Consider the following 19,996-nt stretch of genomic DNA (forward strand, 5'->3'; position numbering starts at 1 on the left):
AGTTTTCTTAAAGCTTAGTAACCAGTATAGGTGTAAATGTAGTAAGTAGTAAGTTTGAAATAAAATTTAAAAACAAAAAAATTAATATACAAGTCAGATTTGTACTAATTTACTACTTACTCATTTAGCATTACTGTAAAATGACTTGCTAAAACCTTTTTGTCCCAGCTAACCTCCTGAAAAAGTAGGAGGATGTGTGTTGTTACATTGAGCCACCAGAGGGCGACAACGTCCTATCCACATTGTGGGTAACTCGGAAGTTGGTCTTATTATAAATGCATGGTGCTGACCAGTACAACCACAACAACAATGAAAGCTATCATTCAGAGGGTGAACAGGGCGACAGTGACAGGTAGGCGCCTATTTTAAACAGAGCGAAGCTTTAGACGTCTTTGCGAGCGTAGCTTAGCCGAGGCTCGCAGCTTTCTTTCATTGACGCGTGCCACACAGGTTAGCTCATCCGGCTAGGTTAGCGTGACACTCCCATACAAACATACAGACACTCAGCTAGCAGGATGCTAAAGCTCTGGGGAGGAAACCAGTTAATGTTATAACACCGCAGGTAGTGAATGTGTACTTTGGAAGTCGGTGGTACTGACAGCTGAATGACAGACCTCACTCCTGGCTGATTTCTACACACAAACACACACTGACGTCATTCAGTCTGTCACCTGTCAGTAATGGCTGCTGGTCACTGAATGGCAGCAGCAGCAGTGTTTCACTCACTCATCAACATTTTCCTGTTTTCCTGCAGTGGGAGAGGAGCAGATCAGCTCAATAGGACGAGGACTGTGTGTGCTGCTGGGTATATCTGTGGAAGACACCCAGAGGGATGCTGACTACATGTGAGTGTGTGGAGGAGGGAGTGTGTGGAGGAGGGAAATTTGTATATCAATAATTTCCCAAGTCATTACATGTCTTGTACTTTTAAAGGGGTCAAACATTCATGTACCATAAGAGGTTTTGCATGTTTTTATTCAATTAACATAAACCATGCAGGTACCATGAGGATGCTGAGGTCATATCATCAGTCTACAGTTAAAAACCAGCACTTGGTTTTTTTGTGTGGTTTTTTTTAAGCTGATTCTAGTATTTTTAGACTCAAAGGGTTTAAATTTAACCACTCTCTGGACAGCAAAATAAAAAGGCTTCAGCATTTTCTTGCTGAGTTTTATTTCTAGCAGTCTGGAGAAGGCTTTGAAACTTGTATTTAGTCCTTTTCTGTCAAGAAATACAATTTATGTATTGATTTAAATGAACAGGTAAATAAATAGATAAACCTCAAATTATGGCGAGTCTTTATGTTTCTTTGTCTAATCTAATTTATACTCTTATTGAATTATTATTCTGTATTGTGTTCCAGGCCTTTTATCACAGCCTCAAGAGTATGCCGCCCTGCATTAGTCTGAACATATTGTACAAGCATGTAACAAATAACACCAATAAAATCTTGAATCTGACATAATGCATACCACACTACTCAAGCAACTGAAATCAACAGGTTGCTTGGACCAATGTGAAACATACTCCTAAACATCTAAGACTTTGTGTATCATTGTAGGGATAAAATGTGTTTTTTTACCCCCTCTCCGTGTTTTCAGAGTACGCAAGATCCTGAACCTGCGGCTGTTTGAGGACGACAACGGGCGAGCGTGGAGCAAAAGCGTCATGGACCGGGAATTCGAGGTGCTGTGTGTGAGCCAGTTCACCCTGCAGTGCATACTGAAGGGCAACAAGCCAGACTTTCACTCAGCCATGCCCGCAGAGCTGGCTCAGCCTTTCTACAACAGCATCCTGGAGAACATGAGGAGCACCTACAAGCCCGAGCTCATCAAAGGTGGGTGAACTGATGACAGAGCCCATTTATAGTCCTGTAACGGTATGTTTCCACTGTTCTGCACTTAATTTGTGTGTCCGAATTTGTCCTTTTTAGTTCTAAAAAAAATTCTAATGTTACACATGGGTCAGATATTCTAGCTGATAGTAACTCTTTTTGTTCTTGAGAAGATGACAGACTTTGTGAAATAAGAGAATAAAAATAATTAGACTTCGTGGAGGTCAAACTGTGAGGTGAGTTTGAACAGGAGTCCCAGGAGGCTTCAGTACAAGATGGGCTAAAAAAACGCCTGATTGTTCACAGATACTTGTTTCCAAGCTAATTAAAAACAAAAGTGTCTTATAAGCCATTCGCTTATAAGTTAGGATCACTGCCCTGCCCTCCCCTGCTATTTAATTGCCTGTATTCCCATCTCAGTGTAAGGTTATGGCAGTTGGTGTGGATGATCAGCGCTGTGACGCCGTGGCGGTGGCGGTGACGGTGGCAGTGAATTGGGTCAGCCCACCAGGGAGCAGGTGCGGAGAACACCTTGTCCCAGCAAGGGAGGCATAAGGCTTCCTAATTAGTCCCCCCCCCAAGAGAGGGGAAATGATGATGTAGCGCTTTTTCCGCCGCGGCCCACAGCTTCATTGTGCAGATGGTGTCATTAATCTCGCAGACCCAGTGGAAGAAAAGGAGAACATTTAAGTTGAAACTTGCTGTCCTCCTGCAGGCCCCTTCAGCTTTTGTCCCCAATGTCTCAAGACGCCACGCTATCCTACATCCTCATGATACATCGCCTGCCAAAGCCTAATGTTTACTGCCTTTTAATGTTAAGATGCAGTGTCACTGAGATGAATGGATCTACTTTCTTTAGGTTTTGGTTGTCAGTGCTCATTCTTTATGATTAATAAATTGTCTTTTTGTCTTGTGTTTGTAGATGGGGCGTTTGGGGCCCACATGCAGGTCCAGATTCAAAACGACGGACCTGTTACCATCGAGCTGTCATCACCTGCTGGTCCCACAGACCCCAAACAGGTACTAGAGAGTATAAATCCACACATCCACATTCTCCGTTACCCCACTGTGCTTTCTTACAAACATGAGAATCAGCTGCAGCTCTCTATGAACTGTCATTCTGATCCCACTTTTCAAGGAGTCCTTTTAATTCTGGTTTTGAACCACTAGGTGGTGATATTTGCTTTTCTGTTGTGTTAGAAAATGATTGGACTTCATTTTCTGCCAGCTCTGATTTCACTTGCATACCGTGTGTTTTGGTGTAAATGATGCATTAAGTTACAGGGTGACAAAAAGTGGATTTACCATATTTTTTTTATAGATTAATAAGATTTTCTTTTCATTTGATTATCAAAGAGTTGTCCCCAAGATATGTACAGAGCTGATGAAGACAAAATAAGTCTAAAATATAACAGATTATTTTAAACAGTAATCTTCCCTGTTAATGAAAAGAGTATAAAAATGACTGTAAACAACACAAAAATGTATTAATGTTGATAAACAAGTCTCAAAAATATAAAAAATGTAGCCTATAAACTAATTATCAGAATTACAATTAACATGAACTGAAGTAGTGTATAGTGTGGGAAAGCATTTATTATGAGCATTAAAGCTGCAGATATCTTTTAAAAAAAAAAATGTTAACAACAGATGAGATGAATATGTTTAATGTGAAAGAGTGATGAGCCAATGAAAGATTATCACCTGACTCTGCAGTCCTCCTCACCCTCTATTAGTTCATTGTTTTGGTTTTCCAGCCCAAAAAACTCCACTTTCATCAGGGTCACTTCCAGCTGCAGCAGACAGATGTTTTCACAGGAAAAACCTCCGACACACCTGCAGTACATTTCCTGTCCAGCTTCAAACCACAGACAGACACAGTTAGTGTCTAGGTGCCTAACAGCCAGATAGTTTTGGCTGGACAGGCCATGGACCAGCCCTATAACCATGGTTGTCTGTGAGTTATGAAGTTACGTCATTGGTCAGCCGGCCCGAGTGTGGGAATGTCCCCATCGGCCGTTGCTTTTTCAAAGAGAATCAGTGTGAGATGATGGAAGAAGAGAGCAGCAGCACAACGTAGAGTGACTGTGTTTCCTGCTCTGAGCTCTGACACACACACAGCTGTGGTGTTAAATGCAGAGAAGTCGGTTAAACTCCTGTTTAAACAGACACATACCAGCGTCTCTACCGTCTCCTCCTCTAACCTCCAGTGTGATCAACTCTCCAGCTGACAGTGCTGTCATCAGCCGGCAGGAGAGACACTGTGAGGTGTGTTTGGATTTTATAACTGAACTAATACCAGAACACAAGCTTTTTATTTCTCTGACGTTTTCACATCACAAACAATGAAAAACAGCATTAAAACACAAGTCTTACAAGTAAAACATGCGCCTCATGTAGCTGTTATATCAGTTTAGTGTGGGGCGGCTGCTCTGCAAGTGTGCTTGATTTGATTGTAACTGTAGTAACTGGGTGGAGATAAGCCTCCTGAATCTGCACCCAAAAAGCAAACAAAACTTTCATTTACAATTTCCACTGCAGCCTCCATGATCATCAACCAGGAAAGAGGCAGAAAAGGGGAGTGCACAGTTAAAGCAACCAAAGAAAGCATCAGTCTGACAAAACACTCAATGCAGAGTGAAAAACACGAGAGTGAAACAGATGAAAGAGATCTCCATTAACATTAGAATATTCATAATTAGTCATAAGTTCTCCTTCGAATCAAACATCTCAAGATAGGAGTGGAAAATGTTTTTAAAAATGTAATTTATTTGTAAATGGACCGTGTACAATATTAAACATAAATATTTGATGTATTGTACCAGAGTTAGCTTGAAGCTCATTTACATCTGCAGTCCCTTGGCAGGTTCTTGCAACTGGATTTGTAACCTGTTTTTTTTCTCAACCATAGCTTAAACATGTCATGTGATATGCTACTTCAACAAATATTAATGTGACCACTACAGACAATTGTAGATGAACATTTAATCTCCAGGAATTCACATTATAGACACTATCACTGACTATCCCTGTAACTAACTGGCCACAATTTCACATATTGACATACTAGGTTATGTCCTGATCCTGTTCTTAAAAGTTGATGGACACCATAACAGCCTAAAAGAAGAGTGAATACGTGACTTGCTCCTTTAAGTTGCTCCATATCTATTGGTTGTTTGAATAGACAACTCCAGTATTTACTAAAATGTTTTTCATACCAACTTTATAAGGTGATCTTTGTTAATGTGTTTACAACTTGCTCTGCTGCCCCCAAGTGGCCAAAAAAACAGTTAATACAGCTTTAAAAGAATTTCATGACCACTCCTGACTTTCACTGGAAATACTAACTTACCTGCTTTAGATTTGAAATGATACATTAAGTTAACAAGAACATGCTCACTCAACGATTGTACATACAGCACTCAATACTTTCAAACTACTTCCTAGCTAGACACACACCTTGTATGTTTCACCCTTACATTGTAAACTACTACATGCTAAATACTGTGATGAAGCATCCTGTCTTTCTTAAGTTGTAATTGGAAACTTAGGCATAAAATAACTTTAAAAACCCAGACATCAATAATCACAGCCTTGTTAAGATTGACGTCCGCCATCGTCGCCTCTTCCATGGCCTTGTGGAGCACGACTGATTCACTGTGTTCTCACTCTGACACCCCTACTGCGAAGCTGAAAGCCCCCAGATTTGGCTAAGTCAAGTGTAAGTCTGTGTCTGTGTGTGCTTGTGTGTGTGGGTGACAGGGTGTTGCGTGTGGGCTTCAGATGATTGGCAGTACAATCCTGCATGCACAGGCGTCAGGAAGCTCGCAGTTTCCACTTGATGCTCACCGTCTGCAGTACCTGACTCCCTGTGGGAGCCGGTCAGGACTCTACCAGCATGATTTTTTAGTCTCTGACCCCTTCAATAATACTGTACACCACAGAAAAATAGAGGGTCAAACCAGGACGCCTCCTTTTTTAAATGAATTTCTCCATTCTAAAGCTGTACTGTGAGATCAGATAGGGTTAATGTCATCTCATTTCTCAGTACATGCAGAGTGTAAGCTTTGACTACTAGACAGGCTCTCATGTTCTCGTTTCTTTTGGAATAAAAAAATACATTGCTGAAATGAACAGTCAGTCAATAAATCAGTTGATTTGACGTCATCTTGGGCTCTGGGAAGCTTTGATGGACACGACAGGATATCTTGAATAAGATCAGATTTGTAGCCATGTATTTCTTTGATTAGACAGTTTCTTATTTAAGCAAAGTTTGTGAATTTTTGATTGAAGCAATTTTCTTGTACGGCTTGTTTCGCTTCTTTTATTAAATAAAAAAGTTTATATTAAATTACCCAACAGTAATGATAGGTATCTTTATCTATTTTTGTCATTTTATAAATCAAACAATTAATCAATGAAATGATTCCATCTTTTGGAACCCAAAATGCTGCTTTTTTAATCAATCAGTAGCAGCATTAGTTTAATTAGTTTCTCTTATGCAAACAGGCTTTCGAGACTAAGACAGAAGACTCTCCTGCTACACTGACAGTGTAGTCAGTTTGGACTTGGCTGTTTTTTGGTTGTTTTTTTTTACCATTTTCTTTTCTTCCTTATCAAACTTTACACTTTGTTTGCTTTCTGAATGATTCTATTGCTAACCTGACTCTTGATAGCTTTTTGGCAACATAATCAGGAAAACCACAGGTAGAACCAACATGAATGATGTCTGTGGTCCAGGATTGAATAACCGGTGTTTGACAAGTCAAAATATCAATTGTAAAAAAGATCTATTAACTTAAAGCAGCTATAATCAAAATGTTCTCTAATGACAATGTATTAAATGACAAAGTGCAATGTGAGATGTGTAACTCGTAGTGATGAACCTACAGAGAATTATCAGTGACCCTGCAGCTCCTCTTGGCTTTATGGAGCTTCATAGTGAGTTTCAGTTGATTGTATAGCTGTCTGGCTGCAACTTTACTGTTCTGGTTCACTCTCAACGCTCTCATAGAGTCATCTTTAGCCATGGCACGGCAGGCAGCTGTTTTTCAGAGAAGAAGCTCTTGGAAAGCCACTGTACATGCTCAGCACCAGACACAGCGTAGACTAGCTGGTGAACATAATGGAGTATTTAGCAGCTAAAGAGTCAGAAACTACCCTCAGGAGTTGGTAGAGAGCACAAACAGAGCTAAAAGAGAGTGACTATTGTTGGGTTTTTTTGTTCATCAGGTTAATTAAGGCCTGATCGATACTGGATTTTTGTGGCTGATAATCTTGCAGAGAATATAATCAAACACTTATGACAAAGATGGCATGATATTTTACATTTTAACAATCAACTTTATTGTATAAAATAACATAAGTGCACATAAACAATAAACTTCACTGGGAAATGAATAATTTTAAATATTAATAAAAAACAAATGAACCTATGAAAATATATATATGTATATATTGCATGTAATTGCTGAATGTTCGCTAACAACTTCTCTCTTTATCGACTTAAAAGCTGCCGATATGTCAATGTTGTGTTTACAACTTGTTTCTGCTGCCCCCAAGTGGGCAAAATCTTTCACTGCAGGTGTAAGCTTCACTTGCCCCTTGCTCCCCTGGGTGGGAATTAATTTATAATGACAATCTGCAATGCATGTTTAATTTTATTATTTGATATTTGTATGTATGTCATGCATACATGTTATTTATTAATAATACCAAACCAAAAAAATGTGGTTTACTGCAGCCCTACATATCTGTTTTTGAATAAAACATCATAAATAGCTACATTTCAGTCAAACTAAACAATGTTATAAAGGCCACCAGCGAAGTAATGGAGATATTAAACCGTTTGAATGAAATACAAATACTTAATAGACTCTGATACACCTCTCTCACCCTATTATTCCACACATTTGAAAGGAGCTACTCTATCCGTCTTCCTGAATCGATTCTGGTCACTTCCGTGGAATCCGGCCAACGTCCTTATGCTTTGGCTACGGGCCGGCTTTGGCTGCTCTCCCCTCGGTGGGCTTGGCTCGCTGGCCCAAAGGGAGGGATATTAAGCAGTCCTCAGAATTTTAATCTTGTCTGTTTGGGATGTTTTGCTGTGGGGGCTGAGGAGCCAAAGCCAAGGCTGAACATGAGGGATAAAAGGCCAGCCAATAGGCTAAGCTTGGCACGGGGGGGGAAAATGAAGCAATGGCCAACAGACACTGTTCCTTTCTTTCCATGAATCAGGGATTTAGTCCACAGCAGGGTCAAGCGGCCAGCAAACAATGGTGTTATCCAGAGCAATGAAAATCATCCTGTTTGGATGTTCTCTTTGGGACGCAGAAAGGCAGGGGTCGATAGCACAGGGGCGAGAGTTTTTCTGTTTGTTCACCTGACTGTTTGTGCATTTTGTTGTGTTGTTTTGGGCTCCGGGCCGAAACCCAGCATACACAGAAATTACATAATGTTTGATCATGTTAGGTCAGGCTTTTATCTGGTTGTAGTTGGCTGTTTTGTGTTTGAATGCGGTCCTAACATTAGAGTTTGAAGTGATGATTACTTTACGGCAAAGAAAGAAACTTGTCAGGTTTGATGTTGAGGGTATGCATCTCCACTGGGCTTTTTATGTGCCAGATTTGATATCAACAACTAAGACAGTAGGCCTAGTTTGATACTACAGCATGTTAATGGGTTCAAATGGGAATAACACAGATTTTTTAAATATCTTTGACTCACGCTTTGAATAATGTAATGTCTTACGCAATGCTTTTGGATTTTTAACATGACATTTAGTTCATAAATATTTCTCCAGCAGCCATAAAAGTTTTAGCATCTGGTGTTTACAGGCTTTTTTTCAGATGACGGGTGGCATACCTACTTCATCTTTACTGTTGTGGTGTTTTATGGACCGTGAAGAATACAATGAGAAAGAAGGAGGAGGAGGAGGTGGAGGGGGTTTGATAAGAGTAGTGACTAGTCGTGCTGAGTGGCACTGTGAATGCAGCGCGGGCTGTCACAACAATAGACTCATTGAAGTGATCATATGACAACTCAGAATAGCTCCGAACGAGGAGGGAATAGAAGTGGTCATGTCAGATGTAGAGTGCTTGTCTTCGGCGTTCACGAGTTCCAGCTTCTTGCTTTCATTAATTGTACTAATTTGCATGCATGTTGCAGGACCTGTGAGCGAATACTGAACATACTGCAAAGGTCATGATCTGCAAGTCATGATGCAGGATGGTCATGGTGGGCACCGCAGCCTGCTGAGCCACCAGGGACACAAACTGATAAAGTTTCAGCTGCAGCTCAGGCATAGATGATCTTTCCATTAATAGATATTTTACTTGACTTGAAGAAAAAGCAAAGACTCACACACTGAAAATGTCAATGCTTGTTATTATTTTTTATAGTTAAAGCCCCTGAAAACTGGATTTCGTATCTTAAACATTTTGCAAAAACATGAAATATTCATGATTTAAACAACAATTGAAGTTTACGTTTGTAAAAAATATCTGTAGATCTTATTTGTTAAGAGTCTAACACTCAGAAATCACCTTTTTCCAGCTGAACCCATTGAATGTAAAAAAGAAAAGAAAAAGAAAAAAAGGATGTAGTCACCGTGATGTCATCCATTGATTTGTGGACTGTTGTTTTGAATTGTTGAGCAATTTGGCCGTCACCACCTTGGGTTTGACCATCACCATCTTTGATTTTTTGAAGCCAAACTTGACCATAATTGGTGGAGCTGACCATAGAGCTAGATGCTAGCATGGTTAGCATGGCGCATTTGCCGTGTATGGTTAACTGTGATAATGCTAATGATCATTGTCACTTGCCAAAACAATTTAAAACCATTTAAAACAAAATGTACTTACCCGAAATACTGAACATCCAACTCCTTAGAGGATCTTTTAGTACAACCAAATGCTGAACAACACATTTTTTGGTGACCAAAATGTTAAAATGATCTTTAATGAACTGAAAACACACTATGAAATAGCAGCAGCTACGCCTATAATCTGTGAATCTCAGGTTACGCCATAGTTATATCATATGATCAACTTTACTGCCATCGTAGCAACCTGTCAGTCACAAGTTAGCCACCCACTAAAGCATACCCTGCCTTATCATCAATTTTACTTTAAATAGGACCATAATTTACAAAATGAACATCAGTATGTATCGAAAAAGACTTAAAACTAGCGATTAAAACCATAAACGTATTAGGAAACTGTTCATTGGGGTCATTTTCTCAAAGACTTCCATACAATCAGACTTCTTTTTGAAACCAGTGGAATCGCCCCCTGAAGCCCATTAGAAAAAAATGCAGGTTTAAGGCCATTTCACATTGGCTTTACTTTTCAGACTGGGAGCTACATGCCTGGCTGAATTCTGCCCATCTCAAACCAGTGAGGGGAGCATCGAGAAAAACACAAATACAGAAATCCCTCAAGTAAAAATGTCCAAAACTGTTAGAACTTTGGCAGGAAATGTTGTGCTCATCTATGACCTCATCACTCAAAGCAAGAAACTGTGAGCTAGATTTTCAAGGCCTTTAAAAGAGTACTCCACTGATTTAGTGTTCCATTCCTATAACATTGTAAGACTCACAATGAACAGTTCTTTTCAATTCTTTTTTATTCCAAGCATTCATTTTTCTTTTTAAAATCCGGCCACTACATCAAACCTTTCACTTCATTGTTATTTTTTTCTCTTTCTAGTGCAAACTATAAATTATGTGTAATAAAATATACAAAATACACCTCAAAACTGATGAAAGGGACTGACTAGGTACAAAGTATTTCTGAGATACATCAGTGCTTCCAAAGGGGTTGTAGGAAGCGTGTTGGCAGCATCGGTGGTGAATATTATTTTTTCACTCTGAAATCAAAGAGCAGGGGCTTCTTTCTAGGCTCACCATTTTTCATAGATGAAAAAACCTCGCAGCTGGATGCTTCATGTTCAAGCATGCTCTGTGGAAAAAAAGGACTTGAGGAAGTAGAGATAGAAGAGGCAAATTGAACGTAAACTGGAGCACTTTCCGAAGAGCAATTTTAAGGCACATACCCAAGCTTTTCTATGTATTATTCACAACACGTGTCCTATACATATCGTTTTGTCATTTGCTTCAACGCGGTTTTTCACGTTAAGGGCACATAAAAGAAACCATGGATGAAGAATTTATTCATGAACCAAGCCATCCTGTTTTTTTCTTGTGTGTTTCCTCAGCTGTCGAAGCAGGAGAAGCAGCAGCAGAGGAAAGAGAAGACACGCTCCAAGGGCCCCTCGGAATCGAGCAGGGAGAAGAGCGCCATGCGTTCCCGACAGGACCACAACGCCAGCAGTGGGGCGGAGGGCGACGTGTCTTCAGAGAGGGAGCCCTAGGTCAGCAGGGTGAGGGAGCCTTTTGGAGATGGACACACAAAAACAGAAATGCGTGCAATTGCTTACACTACACTACACGGTCAGACACACACCTGATAACTTAACACATGTAATTTGAGTATTTAGAGTCAATACAAAATACCAGCCATGTTGTTTTTTTCTAATGTCAAGCGAACATCATGTTTCTTTAGCCCCTTTCAGACCTGCACTCTATTACAGAAATGTACTGTTGGCAATTTAAAGTATCACTTTCATGTTTGAAGCCAAATCACTTCTCTTTAACAGTAACGACAGCAGGCTTAATAGGTTGTAGAAACTATTGTTACTGTAATATTTACAACACAGACGGAATTGAATAAGATAATCCTTTATTAGTCCCACAATGGGGACATTTACAGCATTACAGCAGCAAAGTGGATAGTAAACATAGAAAGAGCATCAATAAAAAGTATAAAGACCAATAAATAAGTAAGTAAACAAGCAATATGAACAACAGGGGGAAAAAAAGTAACAGTATGTCAAGAGGAATATTGGTGTTGTCAGTGAGGGTGATATTGATATTGTAAAGATTTTAAAGTGAGAATGATATACAGTTGAACTGAAAGCAATATTACTCCTGAAATACTAATATTGCACAGTAGTGTACATCAAGAAGTGCAGTTTGTCAGTTGTCCAGGTCAGGTGTGTGTGTGTGTGTTTGTGTGGTATACTGGAAGCAGTACTGATTGTACATGCGTGTAAATGCGCATATTATTCCCTGTTCTTAAGCATGTGGTAATAAATTATCCAGTTAATTGGTATTTTTTATTCACAAAGAAAATATACAGCTTAAAGCTACATTGGTGACTTTTTAATATCCATATATCTGGCTCTTTAGCTGATATATGCTCCATTAAGTTCCCCAGCTGGTTGTTAACCTTGTCTGTATGGATTGGTGCTGGGCAGGTAGCGTACAGTAGGGTTAGAGTTAGAGGTTTTTTTTTGCTAAGAACAGCTGCTGGAAACAGCTGTAAAACCAAAACAATGAGCAGTATGCTGCAAACTATGGTTATAATCTTCTGTGGGTTCAACACTATGACAAACATCTTTCACATTTCACATGGTCATTTTTTCCATTGTTGATATGCACATATTGATCGGTGCAGCTTTAATAAAACACAGAATAGTGTGAGTGAGCCAATCACGGCATAATCGTCAAAGAGTTTCTTTCTCACGTCAAACCTGGTCTTGTTCACTTTTCAAAGTGAGGCGCAAAACCAAAAAACCACATTATCAACAGACCATCAATCTCCCTAAATTTTCAATTTTCATCCATGCCTACATTTTAATATTATGACTGCAGTACCTAGGAAACAGTTACATACAGCATGCGAGCAAACAGGAATTCAAAGAGAGTCCCAACCGTTATAAAGGAGGCAGCAGTATCCTTTAATAAAACATAAAATTGATGAGGAAAATATGTTGATTCCTTTTGATAACTAAGATTATTAATTAAGTCTTCATCTACGAAACAAGTTTTAATATGCATTTTGCAGCCTGTGCCTATGAGAGAAGCGAGAAGCCTCCTTTTCCCTTCATGTCATCATTTTTCCAGCTCCTTGCTCTTTTTTAAGCAGTGCCGCGGCTCCCTGCAGTACACCAAGTGCCAAATATTACACCGGAATTACAGTTTCATGTGTAACGATCCTTTCAGGTCTTGAATGAAGCCATTACAAAACATTTATGTAATGGGGACCCATGCTTGAAAGCCCAAAAACCATTAAAATGAAGCCATCAATGATGCAGATTCCAAGCCTGAAATGACCTTTACTGTAACTTTACACTTTTTGGTTGTTTTTCTTATAATTTGAAGTTTTTCTTATGGTCTTATATTCTGGGTATATATTATATTTTGGGGTTCTTAAAATCCTCACCCTAACACTGGAGGTTAGGGTTAGAGGTTAGGGTTATAACAGATGTTATAGCAAAGTCTTTAAGTCTTCAATTTGGCTCTTAGAAACCTGAGAGAGACCTGAAATAGAAAACATACAGCCAAGCTTTGCAGGAAATTGCGCAGTTCTTTCTTTTTTTTTTTCATTGTCAACAAATATAGCTGTCCCCCAAATACTTCCATCCCATTTATTGCATTAGTGTATTGTGTCATGTCCAATAAGGCAGCTTTAAAAAGCAGTTCCAGTCCTCCTCTATTCTACCTATTGTTCACATCCACCTCGGCGTCTCTGTTTTCCACTCTCTCGTCTCACGCCTGCTCTCTCTCTCTCTCTCTCTCTCTCTCTCTCTCTCTCTCTCTCTCTCTCTCTCTCTCTCTCTCTCTCTCTCTCTCTCTCTCTCTCTCTCTCTCTCTCTCTCTCTCTCTCTCTCTCTCTCTCTCTTCTGTTATTGTTGACATTGCGGTGAAACTCGGCAACGCTCACGAGAGACAGACCTGTTTGTTTCTTACTCTGTGGTTCATATTGCAGGGGATGAGAAGCTGAGAGGGGGAGGAGGAGGAGGAGGAGGAGGAGGAGTTTGCTCTTATTTGCCCTCAGTATTTGTTTACGAGTGCAAAAACAGACGAGTTTCTGGGAGAGTAGAGAGACGGGGGAGGCATTGACTCAGCTCCCTCCGTGCCCCTTCTGGTCTCCCTGCTGAGGCTGCTGCTGCTGCTGCTGCCGGCTCCTGTGGCACGGCTCCTCTCTCCCCATGTGAACTCTCTGGCAAGGGCGCACATAAACGGATACGCCGTCAAACTGGCACCGTGGCCTGGACCTTTTTTTTTCATTCTTTTTTTTTGAACGGCGGTCACGCTTACACATAGATGCATTTGTAGGGTTAGTTATATAAACATGTCTGACAGCAGGACAATAAATGCAGCAGTGAGGTGTGTGTAGCGTTATTTATATCTACTGCTTTGTCTGTTCTACAAGCCTCTATAAACACACATATACTGTACACTGTCCCATGTGGGACTATGTAAGCCTGTAGTCCTATCGCATACTCTTCTACTGCAGGGGGGGCCTTGTGCTGTAATACCCAAGTGCATGCTGGGTAAATATGTGCCCCAAGACATGAAGGCTTCAGCACCTTGTTACATAAGGCCTTTTTTTTGGTCTGGAGTGAGGGAGATGAGAGAAAAGAGGGGTAAATAAAATAAAAAAGAGGAGGAATGAAAGAATAAGCAGAATAAAATTAGTTTGATAAGTCGAAAGTTATTTGGGTTGGGTTTTTTTTTCATTTCTGGGTGTGCGAGTAGGGGAGTGCACACGCAGCACTTTTGGATAATGCGTGCTGCGGTGGGAGGAAGAGGGAAATTTGGATGTAAGAGAGATGTCAGACAAGGGGCTTGCTTGCTCGGCTCTGTCGCTGCATATTTTAAAGAGGGAATCGGTGCTCCCAGGGTTTGCTTTGCATGACTTAAACATGAGCGCCGCACGCTTTCCTCCAAATGAGTAATTTGTGACAGTCCTCCGTTATCGTCTCCCATCTTCCTTGCTTCCTTCCTTCCTTCCCGTCTGCAATGTTCTAATTTTTGATATAAACAGCTCACAAGAAGGTTTCCGTCGCTCGTCAGACCGCAATTTCATACCCACATCAGCAATTGCTGGTTCTAATTGTCACCAAATCACCTATTACAGACCTGTCAGACATATATCCAGTAGAGTAGACATAACTTCTATTTTTAATTTATATCTGCTTTCACAATGTTGCTCCTTATTTATATTTAATACCAGCTACGGGAACAACACTCCATGTAAAATTTCTAGTATGCCAATAAAACGCTGGCTTCAGTTTCCCTTTTGATCACTTCTCTTTCACTGAATTCATATCTACCCACCTGAAAGATCCCTGTATAAAAAGTGTACTAATCAGGATTAAAAGTGGACTAGTCAGTTGTTTTTTTTTAAACACAATGGATCTGATTACTACGTGTAATGTGAAAATGGACACCAGTAGGGATTGGGTTCAATATTATTTTATCAAATTCATATCCAGTATCAAATCTACTTGACATATTTGAACCCTTATGGTTTCCTTATTTCATTTTATTAGGTTTACCTTTCAGCATTTGCAGGTAACTAAAGGCTAAAATAACTGCAACTCAAAGATGTCTAATCACCATTTTTTGGCTGAGAACATAGAAAAACTAAATCGACAAACTAAGCAGCATAATATACGAAATGTTGATCACCGGCCGAAGTCTACTACTGTAGCTACTTCACGATCTACTGGCTCCGAATACTGAAGTTCCTGATTCAAAACATTAAAGCTGATCAGAATAAAATGTTAGTATAAATCAGAGGTCAACTGGCAGATTCTTAAATTGAATGATCAGCTAGTTAAAAGCTCATGTCTCTAGAGAAGAGTTGGCACTGTCGGTCACTACAAACCACAGCCCACTCTCTATTCACAGTGGTGTTACAGACTGTGTCCTCTCCCTTACAAATATCTTTGGCACCGGCTACAGAGAGCACATTAACAGGACAACACACAAACTTTAGCTGTTATAGAATGAAGGTTAATTAACTATAACTGATCTAATCTTCCACCGTCGGTGTCTCTTATTTAAACGAGCGCCGGTGTCGGTAAACTGAAAACGAGAAGCCTGCTACATATGTTTTCCATTGCATTTTGCTAATAAAAACAGTGAGGACAGATAAAAGGCTTAAGAAGATATTTCTTTGCGCCTGAGCTTGACGAATCTGGGCCTGGATCCAAAACGAACAGGCTATCGAACTCTCACCGGTTGCTAGCAGCGGTGAACCCAGTAGAGAATTATCACATGACTCATCACTTCCCCTCACCTCAACGGAGCGTTTTAGCATCCCTCAGCTCCCGCAGCTTGGCCCACAACTCTGCTCTAATACATTTGCTTCATCAGCTACAGCACACAGCTGTTTATGGTGGATAAAAATACTCACAGCAACAACAGAGAGACTAAGTTAGCGACTAGCTGGTGAAGCTAGTGGAGCATTTAGCCGCTAAAAGGCTAGATATTTCCCTCAGGAGTAGACGGAGGGTGAAAATTGGACTTGTATTCGTCGACTCCAAATAAATGCTAACGTTTTCTGTGTCTTGATGTGTGAACAAGCCACTTTTTGCTGACATGTTAGCCATAACAGTTTTACAAGGTGATAAAATGTTGGTGTCATGTTTTTAGCTAGTTCAGCTAGTTGCCCCAAAGCAGCCCCCAAAAAAAGAATAATGTAGCTTTAATGTGAGACTGTATAACTTTCAGAAAAAAGCCAAAACACATTATTCCTCTTAGAAATGAAAAGTTCAGCCTGGTTTCAGTGTGCTCAGGGGTGTTGTGGCTACAGCCTTACCTGGTCTGGTTTGACCTTTAGCGCACCAAGCTAATGTTAATGCAGGCGAACTCTCTTGGTGTTGCTGTGTAACCAACATTACTGAGTCATTTTGCTGACTATTTGGTATGTCACAGATTTAATGAAGGGAAATTCATTGTGCCATCATCCTGATATTGTCATTTGTGGAAAAAAGTTACACACTCACTATTTAAACTGCCAAATACTTCATCTAGGCCAGTATTGATTCATTATAGTGCCATGGAGAAAAACGTTCAGCTAGGTCAGTTGAAGCTTGAGGACTTCCACAACAATATATATTTTTCAATCAATAAAAAAGAACCTGAAAAAGTCTAAAACACAGTGAGTCAGTCAGAGTTCAATGCAAAGCGGCTGGTCGAAGCACTGAATGAATATTTGTCAATTGCATCCTTTTTATACCCATCCGTGTTTCAACCTAAGATGGAGCTTGGTTTCAAACTCAGTGATTTTCCACATGTCCTAATCTTTCTCTGTCTGACATGACGTCATAAGTGTTGCAATCTATTGGCAGTGCTCCAATCATTAGTCATTTACCATTATTTCCGATTCTTAATTTACAATAAAACAAAAATAAAGTGGCACACAGCCTTTATTGACAATCATTCGTGATGACTTTATATTCAAACCTTAATCACAAACTACTGTTTATATTCTTGTTAATATGTGTCTACCGCAAGTTTCAGTTTCTCATTGATGTTCCCGTGACATTTGTGATTGTCCTTAGTCACTATGATTAGTCATAAAGCATCATAAACAACATCAGTCAACTTCCTCATTCATAATCACCCAAAATGTTCCCGCAGTAGACTAACACTGATTGGACCAGGAGACCAAAATGACTCTGTTGTGTTTTCTCTCATGCAGATGTCATTATCGGGGACATGACGGTGAGCCCAGTTTACTCAAGAAGGCCTTAATCCTCAGTGACTCATAGACCTGAATGTGGACTGTCCTTCCTGTTTTTGGAGATCAGCAAGACACTCTCGGGCCTGTCACAGATCATCGTCCCCTCTTCGCTGGTGTCCTCAACCTCTCTCTTCCAAAATTAGATGGGGACCGGCTAGGTGTAAACAAAGTAACAAATGAAAATGTCTAGCAGCAAAGCAGTGCCCAGTTTTCTGAGATTTATGAAGGGAGATTGAGCAAGGGTGCACAGACGACATGGGACCCAACAGCAGCATTGAACTATGTGGTCCTGTAGTTTCTGTGCTCTCTTACTTTGTCTACTTCCCTCCAACTGCCTGTCTACTCAGGTTTCTACCTCCTTCTGTTTGCCTCTCTCTTTCAGATTCTTCCCACCTGTCCTACTCTCTCAGTCCACTGTTTCCACTTAATCTTTGCTAAGAGTAATGACACCAACCTCGAAGCATAACTCAACTCCAAGTTCTCGGCTTGTTGTACAGCCGCGTGAACATCAAAGCAATGCTAATGTAGCAGCCAGTGACACCTCATAATTGGCGTAGTAACATGTGTAAAGTCTATCTTGAATTAATTGGGTATTGTAGAGGACTTGTATGAAAAGACTGGGGGATAAATACTAAACCTGTCACAATTATCATCAGACATGCAAAATTCACTTTTAGGAGGTATTTACTAGGACTAAAGATGCAGATGTGCTGAGTTGAAGTGCAGCTAAATAAGATGTGATGCTGAGCTGCTTTGACATGTGTTCTCGCTGCTGGACTCAGAATACTAAATATTAATTGAATAGCCTGATGTCATCTCGAGAAAAAGGTCAGTGATTTAATGAGTTATGAAAATCCATGCAGATCTTTTCGAGGAAAAACAAAACATTGTACTTCTGAATTATCTCCCTGTATGTTTTAAAGTCTAACTGAAATGAAATACCTTTAACCCTTTTTTCCTGCTGCAGCATACAACTCATCTACAACATTTAAGTACAAATGTCAACATTGGTTGCTTTAGATCCTTACTCTTCAATACCACTGCTAATAAAACAGTGGCTGTGTCCGTAAACACTCCCTTATTCACTAATTCACTACTCCCTATATACCGGGAATAAAGACTAAATAGTTCACTTTATAATTAGCATCAAATCAAGATTTTTTGTGACGATAGTTTTCACAGCTTTAAAATGTGGAGCATTGCATCGTGGGATTATTAGCATTAAGTAGCGTACATGCCATGGACGTTACTTTTTTGGTTCCATGGTGGAATATTGGTGGCTCTGTATAGTGGATATATTTACATACTGAGCATTTGGACACTAAAATGGTGAAGGGTAAATGTAGTGCACTAGATAGTAAGTAGGGAGTGATTTCGGACACAGCTACTGTCTGTCTTTAACTTTTAAGCTACAGTTAGCAACGTTTGTTTACTTACTGTCCCTGTATACCTCTACCTGCTCAGCTGTCAGTCAAACACATGAACTAACCTGCATGCTTAGAAGCTACTGGAGCACTTCATATATATCTGTAAAAGGCCTATTATTCTTCAACTATTAAAAAGAAAAGATATTGGCAATCGATTTAAACATTTTTGGCATGATTTTGAAAACAAAAGTAGGAAAGTATGATGTCATTTCAGTTGGACTTTAAATCTTAAAGGTTACCTGTCTGTCTGTCAAACACTGAATCATTTTATCACCCTGTCAGACCCGCTCAGAGGAAATAATCATTGTGACTGTAGGGAGGGATAGTGCTACGCCGCTCGCTTCAGCTGTAGTCGATTTCATGTCTATGATCGAGTAGTCTCTTCTTAGTGACTATGAGTCAGTTTGTCTCAATTACCTGTACTTTACCTCTGTGGAGAGGGGCTAGCTGTGCTTCACTACCAGTGAACACTGACACCAGTGTGGTCAAGCTGGACTGCGGCCCCATGAAAATACACCTACTGTACTATTTATAGACCTTTTGATTATTATACTATCTTGCTGTCGCTTCACAGATCTGAATGTACATTTTCTTGTCATTTTATAAAAATGTAAATAGAAAAAAATGATGCACGGTGTGAGTTTTTCCACAGTTTTGACTTGTTTTTTATGTGACTCAAAAGCAGAGATACTTGTCCTTGTTCCTCTTTTCAGCACTACCACCTGGACTATCTATACTGTCCCTTTAGCGTTTTTTTGTGTGTTTTTTTTAGTTCAGAAAGCTATTCCTGGACGACCATACCATATCCTACAACCCCCCCCCCTCCTCCTTTTTTTTCTCTCTCTCTCCAGTGGTGCTCAGCTGAGGTTTCTCTGCATTGTGGTGGAGAGCAGCAGCAGGAGGAGAGGGAGAGGAGCTGCTGTAGCCCGGACTCGGGAGCTCTCGGAGAGGGAAGACGTGACCCAAATATGTCTGGTAGCTAGCTAGCCTTAGCCCACGAAATTGGGCTAGAACTGCAGCTTTCCTCTGCAATAACTTCACTGTGATGCCAAAGCCAGGCAGGCTTTACAGTGAGAGAAGAGGAAGTAGACTGTGGGGGCCTTGGATTATTGATGCACTATAGCAAACAT

The 19,996-nt window shown here is 40.2% G+C and overlaps 1 protein-coding gene across 2 annotated transcripts; it reads left to right on the top strand.

Annotated features, from left to right (window-relative positions):
* The first annotated feature begins 261 nt into the window (after positions 1–261).
* On the top strand, positions 262–19,427 carry dtd1 (D-aminoacyl-tRNA deacylase 1). 2 transcript variants are annotated; one of them, XM_062428100.1, is made up of 6 exons: positions 262–352; positions 755–845; positions 1,602–1,837; positions 2,757–2,854; positions 11,054–11,218; positions 17,398–19,427. In XM_062428100.1, exons 1-5 carry the CDS (start codon positions 280–282, stop codon positions 11,207–11,209), a joined length of 654 nt encoding a protein of 217 aa, XP_062284084.1. In that variant the 5' UTR covers positions 262–279; the 3' UTR covers positions 11,210–11,218; positions 17,398–19,427. The 2 variants fall into 2 exon arrangements, with proteins under 2 accessions (XP_062284084.1, XP_062284085.1); XM_062428101.1 differs by having other exon boundaries at positions 11,054–11,209.
* Positions 19,428–19,996: the final 569 nt, after the last annotated feature.

The sequence above is a fragment of the Scomber scombrus genome, chromosome 2 (genome assembly GCF_963691925.1).
Source record: "Scomber scombrus chromosome 2, fScoSco1.1, whole genome shotgun sequence".
In the NCBI taxonomy this organism is placed as follows: domain Eukaryota; kingdom Metazoa; phylum Chordata; class Actinopteri; order Scombriformes; family Scombridae; genus Scomber; species Scomber scombrus.

Coding starts and splice junctions, on each gene's coding strand:
- dtd1 (XM_062428100.1), top strand. CDS start 280: ATGGTGCTGACCAGTACAACCACAACAACAATGAAAGCTATCATTCAG. Junction 846..1,601: donor CAGAGGGATGCTGACTACAT/GTGAGTGTGTGG, acceptor CCGTGTTTTCAG/AGTACGCAAGATCCTGAACC. Junction 2,855..11,053: donor GTCCCACAGACCCCAAACAG/GTACTAGAGAGT, acceptor GTGTTTCCTCAG/CTGTCGAAGCAGGAGAAGCA.